This window comes from Salvelinus fontinalis, chromosome 18 (genome assembly GCF_029448725.1).
Source record: "Salvelinus fontinalis isolate EN_2023a chromosome 18, ASM2944872v1, whole genome shotgun sequence".
NCBI classification, from domain to species: domain Eukaryota; kingdom Metazoa; phylum Chordata; class Actinopteri; order Salmoniformes; family Salmonidae; genus Salvelinus; species Salvelinus fontinalis.
Window position 1 is genome coordinate 3,530,167 of NC_074682.1, and position 8,227 is coordinate 3,538,393.

Below are 8,227 nucleotides of genomic sequence, written 5' to 3' on the forward strand. Positions count from 1 at the left end.
GTTGAAAATTCCTAACCACTTGTATAATTAATTTGTATACACTTCAAACAGACATACACTACATGACCAAAGAATGTGAACACCTGCTCGTCGAACATCTCATTTCAAAATCATGGGCATTAATATGGAGTTGGTCCCCCCTTTGCTGCTATAACAGCCTCCACTCTTCTGGGAAGGATTTCCACTAGATGTTGGAACATTGCTGCAGGGACCTGGCTCGAAGTCGGCTTTCCAATTCATACCAAAGGTGTTCGATGGGGTTGAGGTCAGGGCTCGGTGTAGGCCAGTCAAATTCTTCCACACCGATCTCGACAAACCATATCTGTATGGACTTGACTTTGTGCACGGGGGCATTGTCATGCTGAAACAGGAAAAGGCTTTCCCCAAACTGTTGCCACAAAGTTGGAAGCACAGAATCGTCTAGAATGTAATTGTATGCTTTAGCATTAAGATTTCCCTTCACTGGAACTAAGGGACCTAGCCCAAACCATGAAAAACAGCCCCAGACCATTATTCCTCTTCCACCAAACTTTACAGTTGGCGCTATGCATTCGGGCAGGTAGCATTCTCCTGGCATCCTCCAAACCCGATTCTTCCGTCGGACTGCCAGATGGTGAAGCATGATCATCACTCCACAGAACGCGTTTCCACTGCTCCAGAGTCCAATGGCTTTACACAACTCCAGCCGACACTTGGCATTTATTATAGTGATCTTAGGCTTGTGTACTCGGCCATGAAAAACCATTTAATGAAGTTCCCGACGAACAGCGCTGATGTTGCTTCCAGAGGCCGTTTGGAACTCGGTAGTGAGTGTTGCAATCAAGGACAGACGCGTTACACGCTTCAGCACTCGGCGGTCCCATTCTGTGAGCTTGTGTGGCCTACCACTTTGTAGCTGAGCCATTGTTGCTCCTAGACATTTCCACTTCACAATAACAGCACTTACAGTTGACTGGGGCAGCTCTAGCATGTCAGAAATATGACGAACTGACTTGATACAAGAAGTGCGTAGCAGTTCAAACGTCTTGTCGTGTCCCGTCTATATATATTTTTTTCCCCTTCATATATATTTCGTATATGTATTTTTATATTTTTAACCTCAGTTTCAACATACTCTCCTGCAACCCACCCTCCCTCTGTGGTATGGATCTGCTATTTTCTATACTTTAGAACCGGAACCCCCAACAGAAGCTAGCCAGCTTACTAGCTACTAGCTAGTAGTCAGTTAGCTACTGCTAGCGGTCATCAGCTAACCTTAGCCCGGTCAACTCCTGACAGTCTGCACAGCGCGATTCAACCCAGAGCATACCGTACTGCTTTTTCTCCACATCTTCGGTTTCCTACCGCAAGCTCTGAACCTTTTCACCTGGATCATCGCAGCTAGCTAGCTGCTATCCGAGTGGCTCTGGCTAAAATCTCTGTCCCGAAGCAAGCACCAGTGAGCCTGGAACTAGCCCCGTGCTAGGCCCATCTCCCGGCTAGCTGAAGAGGTTCATCAGGCACTCCTTGGGCTACAATACATAATTTGCCAATTGGTCTGGACTCCCTTTAACTGCCGACAATGGAGATTGCATGGCTGTGTGCTCGATTTTATACACCTGTCAGGAACGGGTGTGGCTGAAATAGCCAATCCACTAATTTGAAGGGGTGTCCACATACTTTTGTATATATAGTGTACATAACCCACCAGACACGCCACTATTTGTTTCTTCACCCAAACCAAAAAAATATTTAATGCGTGGCCAAGTTATTTATAGAGCCATGTCATTGTGGAATGCTCTCTTGTTGTCTTTCCAATATATAACTATTATTTTATTTTTTTATTTCTTATTTTTTATCTAATGTAATATCTTATGTTGTTCTTGTCTATAATGGTTTTGTACTTTGTCATGTATTTGTACATTTTATGTTGACTCCAGGAAGAATAGCTGCTGCATTTGCAGTTGCTAATGGAGATCCCAATAAACTAAACTAAACAATAACATCCAGTAGTGACATCTTGCATTAAGCATGTTCTTTACACTATGAGTGGGCATTGACAGACGTTTCAGTTGAAGGATGCATTTTATGCTAATTCTATAATGGGCTATTCAATTTGCTACATCTGTTGATACAAACTTTGATCGAGGAAATTATGATGTCATTAAAAAAAAAGAAGCCCCCTTGCCTAAAGAATTACACTATACCACTGGTTAGGTATACATAAATGCAAATCACCTATGGTGCCTTTCTGGTCTGGCTGGTAAAATGCTTTGAAATGTCCAACGTGGCCATAAACTCATGATCTGGGCTGACGAACTCATTCACCTATCACAGAGAACAGTGACTCATTGTTAGTAGGAGTCAATTATAAGTATATATATACTAGATCACTAACAGGGGGCGCTGTTTTGAAGCCACCGTCCCTCCATCTTGGCACTCCACCAGTGTAAAACATATTTTGTAATAGAAATGCACTTATGCCTGTCAACATTTGTTTTTGACACGGTTATTCTATTACAGGCACCGTAATGCATAGTTTTAAATTATATTATGTGAGCTAAACATGAAAAAAAACATTAACAGATAAATAAAAACATTTCGCTTAAAGTCATTAAAAAAAAAAAAAGTTATAGTGTTACTGTCCCCACTACACAACAACAGAAATGTAATTGTGTCCTTTAAACATTTAATTGAAATACTGTAGGGGCTCCCGAGCGGGGCAGCGGTCTAAGGCACTGCATCTAAGTGCTTGAGGTGTCACTACAGACCCTGGTTACATTCCAGGCTGTATCACAACCGGCCGTGATTGGGAGTCCCATAGGGCAGCACACAATTGGCCCAGCGTCGTCCAGGTTAGGGTTTTTGCGGGGTAGGCTGTCAATGTAAATACAAATGTGTTCTTAACTGACTTGCCCAGTTAAAAAAAAGGTTAAATAAAATTTTAATAATTCCTTTAATTCCTATGGATGACTGCGCCTTCTGGGGAATGGCAATATGGCCGACCGGTGGCTTCAAAGCCCCTCACTGGCCAATACATAACATTTGCAATCCAGGATTTATATACATTATTGGTATGAACAAGGAGAGACATCCTTCTTTTGGGAGTACACAAGTGTACATTTGGTCAGTGTTATTTGGTATCCTTGAGACGTCACTACCCTAAACCAGTTTACATTTCAAATTCAAATGGGGTAGGGACGTCCCAAGGATTCTGGACAGCACGGACCGTGTAAATTTGTACCCAGCACGCCTCCATTTTCTTGGAATTCCATAATGCGCATGGAGAGCAGATCCATCCGCGTCTTCAGACAATATAGACCCTTCCTTAAAACAAGTTTTGCTATGTGTGTGTTTAATCACCGTATTTTATGCGCAGATCCACACGGATTTATACACAATAAACATTATTACGGCAGTGGAATATTTCTTTATTCTAGTGTCCCATATAGATTTGTACATTTTGGCGCGATTTTGTGCTGTGGAAGGATACTGCTGCGCCGTGGTCGTATATACTGAAATGGGTCTCGCCGCCACACCCACGGATCTTGTGTACTATGGTAGATAACGGAGGGCCAGCAGATCTTCAGTACTTTTACAGACAGCAGAATAATTACGTTCGTTTATCTCGGTTTCATTTCGTTGGAATTTATCAAGTCACGAAAACGTGTTCTTCCCTTTCTCATACCCCTGAAATAATAAAGGTAAGAGTTGACATTTAACGGCGTCACAGATTATTTCACATGGCTTTTTTTTTTTCACGTGGTTTTTGCCGGTAGCTGATATTTTTTTTTTGTAGTTTACGTTGTCTAGCTAGCAATTAGTTACCTGACTTTTATATATTTATTTGAAAGGACATGACGGCATACATAAAATGATAATTCATTCGAATGGTTTTAGCTTCAATCATGTTTTATCTTTGTTGGTGATTTGTTGAAAAAAATGAACTTCTAACGTTAAACGGTGACAAACCTCGGCAAATTAGTGTAAATGTGCAACGGTCGATGCAAACGATGTTTTTTTTATCCACAATCAAATTAAATGTCCATGTTGAACGTCCATGTGTAACGTCAGCATAGTTCTACATAGCCCTTCTCTGTTCTGCTAACCTAATGTTTGCTTATGGTAACTGCACCTCTTTTGCCCTTTAAAATGTCTTCTGGTATTTAATTAAATGCTCATTTTAACCGGCAATGCTAGATACATTGCAGTTATAGCCTTTTCAACATGTTCCCCGGTAGGCCGTCATAGTAAATAAGAATTTAACTGACTTGCCTAGTTAAATAAATGGTCAATTTAAAGAGGCATTTATGTGCGTATATTGCTGAAATGTGAGTCTGAATAGGAGAGCTGTAGAAGTTGATTTTAAACTGCAGTGTGCAGTGGAACCAATGGTTGCGTGTGTGTATTAAATAATAGACTACTGAAGAACTGTGTGATTGACTGCTCAAGACTAGAGATGGCAAGGTTTCGCAATAGCCGGTGAATGATCTTTATCTGGAATAGCCAGTGAATGGAATGGTCTTTGAATTGTTACGTAGTTGGTCTTTACCGTAGCCAAGTCCACGGAGTTGAGCGCATACGTTTTTGAAATGTACCTCCGACTCGTTCGAGTCGCTATGCGTCGATACTTCAAATTCTACATTCTTAAACGTACCCTTTGTTTGCTCCATACGTTTTAATAAAACGTAAATGAAATACAACCACCGACTATTTCCTCATTGCTGCTGTTGCTCTAATATGGCAATTTAGCGCGAATGCGCATGTGCTAATTGAATCTCAACAAGGAAAGTTGGTGGTATTTGATTAACGTTTTATTTTAATACATTAAACGAACAAATGCACGCAATAACAGGACAAACATGGATACACTAAGGGATTAAGTATTTCCACCTTTGACGTATCGACGCAAAGATACTTGAAGGAGTCGGAGTTAATAAAAAATAGTCTGCGCTTAACTCCAAGGAGGAGTTGAGGGACTTGGCTAACACGACCTAGGCAAATTCTTTATTTTGAGGAGAAAAATGCGCATTTGGCTACGTTGTGCTCCTCAGCTGTTTAAATGATGTCATGGGGTTAAAAGCCGGTTGATGGCCACCCAGATTGGGGCGGGGTGAAGGATGTAAACATGAATAAAAGGTTGTGCTTGCAGTCAAAGTACTAAGATCATCACTAAGTTGACTTATATCACACGTGCATACTCAACACGCTTTTCCCCTCTTCCCAGATTCTACCAGAATGCTGCAGAGTTTCTCCCAGTCGCAAGACTGGTTCTACTCAGAGCCTCTCTTGTTTGATGATGAATTCTGTCAGAGCTTGATGAAGGACCTACAGTCGCTCCCCACGCCACCCCAGTCCCCTCCATTGAAGACTGGACTCAATGCCAAACCACTTTCCAAGGAGGACCAGTTGAGCTACGTCTCAGACATACTCCTGGAGGATCAGGACCCGCAACTAAATTGGAATTGTGACTTTTTGTACGATGGCAGTGCAACCGAGACAAAGGACCAACAGCCAGATGAGTCCGACGACTGTTTATGGCATTGCCTCGGTGATAAGTCTATGGAGAAGCTATCATCTGTGCTCTCCAGCAGCCCGCTCCTCTCGGACATAGACACAAGCATTTTCGAGGGAATTGCTGGCTCCACACTGGACTGCCACAGCGTGGCGCTTGCATGCCAAGCTTTGGAGAATGAGGATTTACTATTGGACAGTCAGGAGCAAGGCAGCGAGTCGACCTCAGACTACGGCTCAGCAGGAGGTGAATTCTCAACGTATTCGAGCAGTGCCAGCGATTCTGGTGAGTTGGTCCACGTTCTTGTCCACTGTGCTTGTAAATGAAACGGTTATACTGTGCATTTATTGACTTTAGTATTTGCTTAAATGTGAAGAGGAACTGTTAGAAAGTTACTTTGGTACAGTAATGAGTTGATCTCTCATGCATGCTTTTAAATGCCATCATTTCATAATAAGGGAAGTGAATTTAGGACCCAAGTTTTAAATTATATATTTTTTTACTCAAGCAGTTCTGCAAAAATGAGGAACATTAGTTATCTTCTGTGCAAGCTTGCAGTTCAATATAATTAACCTAAAAGGAAAGTTGGCCGCATTGCCCAGAAAATTGCAGTTAAAAATGTTAGTCTAAAGCCAAGGCATCTGAAATGCATTTTTTCAAATGTTATCGGAATTTACTGCTAACCCAATCCCTTGTGGTTTTCCTCTACAGAGGAGGAGATAGACGTGGTGACAGTGAAGAGGACCACCAGCCCCTCCTCCCTCTCCCAGTCGGTAGAAGAGAGCCGGCGGCGGCAGCGCGCCCTAAAGCGTCAACACCTGGAGATCCAGCTGCAGCACAACTACGCCGCCCCCTGTCCTGCATCGCCCCTCCACTCAGAGCCCTCGTCCACTTCCTACCACAAGCGCACCCGGTCCTCCGACTCACACAGACACCACCACCACAGCTCGTCGGGCCGCTCGTCGCGACACAACCTCAGCAGTCACCAGCACCAGTCTAGCTCTAGGCAGTCGACTGATGTGGAGGACGAGGAGGAGAGGAGGCATACCCACAACGTGATGGAGAGGCAGCGGCGCAACGAGCTGAAGAACTGTTTCCTGCGGCTCAGGGACAACGTGCCTGAGCTGTCCAACAACGACAAGGCCTCCAAGGTGGTCATCCTGAAGAGGGCATGCGATAGCATCCGTGGCCTGGAGCTGGCGGGCCAGAGACTGAATGTCAAGCGAGACAAGCTCAGAGAGAGGCAGGAGCAGCTCAAAGTTAAACTGGAGCAGCTCAGGGGGCGATGAGGTGCAAAACTAAAGCATTTAGAGATAGATGATTTGAAAATACCGGTCTTGACTTAAGATTTGATGCTGCGCACACTCAATGCATGGTCTCATCCATCCACTGCGGTGACTGTTTAAGAAGTGAAAGTTGCTGAGAGACGGTTAAACCCGTATGAGTAAAAAAAGTTGGTGGTTTGGAACAACAGGTCCATGTTCAGCCTAGCACAATAATGTTAGTCATTTATTGTCCTAGCGATTTGCCAAAGTCATTGTTCATAAAATAGACTACATGTAACAGCCTATGTTGTAGAGTAAGCTATATCAAATTGAGCAGCCATTTTGTTAGTGAAAAATTGACCTTGTATATAGTCTCTTCCACATTCCCCCATATGTTATGACATTCCCACTGGGTAGAGATGTCTATTCCATGTTGGTTCAACATTGAAATGACATGGAAACGATTTTGATTCATCCAGTGGTTTGGTTCTTTTGCTGTTTTTTTTTATTATTTTGGGCTGGATCCAAAGTTAAACATTTTAAGGGGTTGAATGTAATGTATGCCAATTATTGCCATTGATTACTAAAATTGTTAATTGTTAATTACTACTTCCATTTACTCAAGTGAACTTTAAAGACCTGACCTGTTATGAATTTGGTGTGTTATTGTGGAACAATGCCTCATGCCTTAACTCATTCTGTTATGTTTTGTTAAAAGCATGACTTACTGTACTCTACCTCAAACAGGTCTGAAACCTGAGAATTTGTTTGCTCTCTTGGAAGCAACTATATATAGATTTAGTTGTATATATTTTGGTTTTATTGTATCATAAATTATTTTAGTATTTTTTTGGGGGGGTGGGGGGGTTTCATTTGCAAGTTAGAGTTCTGTTTATCAGCAGCGCTTTGTTTTTTATAATGCAATAAAGAATGGACAAAGTCGATGTTTACTGGTGTTATTATACAGAATGTGAAATACACCGGTACAACATGTTTACCTCACAGGATGCAAGGTATGTGAGTTGCATCCAAGAAGACCGCTATCGCACAATCAGTGTGTGGTACATGTATAAGTGTTCTATGGTATTTGGGTCAAGGTGAGTGAGTAGATGATTGACAGTTTGAAGATTGTGCAGTACCTGATTTGGAATGGCACCATAAACTATTTTCAAAGTCTTGTCAAAAGATGAATGGGATTATCTCAAGATTGCTTGTGTTATCAGACACACCCTGAGTACAGTGTGCAAAGATGGAAAGACACTTGACCTTTCTCGCATGAATACACCCAACCACCTGCCTGGGATTCATATGACCCCAGTTCTTCACTTTGACCATTACCATCCCAATACTGTCAGAAAGAAAACCAACAACCAAAATTGTGTCCATACAATCACATTGATTATTATAACCCCCACCTACCCCATGCTCCAGATGTTTTATTGACCTTCTAGGACAGTTTAGTTTGAGT

General features: G+C 42.3%; 1 protein-coding gene across 1 annotated transcript; it reads left to right on the top strand.

Annotated features, from left to right (window-relative positions):
- The first annotated feature begins 3,386 nt into the window (after positions 1-3,386).
- On the top strand, positions 3,387-7,619 carry LOC129814819 (transcriptional regulator Myc-2-like). The gene is made up of 3 exons (XM_055867879.1): positions 3,387-3,683; positions 5,207-5,779; positions 6,206-7,619. The coding sequence occupies exons 2-3, from the start codon at positions 5,218-5,220 to the stop codon at positions 6,781-6,783; spliced, it is 1,140 nt and encodes a 379-aa protein (XP_055723854.1). The 5' UTR covers positions 3,387-3,683; positions 5,207-5,217; the 3' UTR covers positions 6,784-7,619.
- The last annotated feature ends 608 nt before the right edge of the window (positions 7,620-8,227 follow it).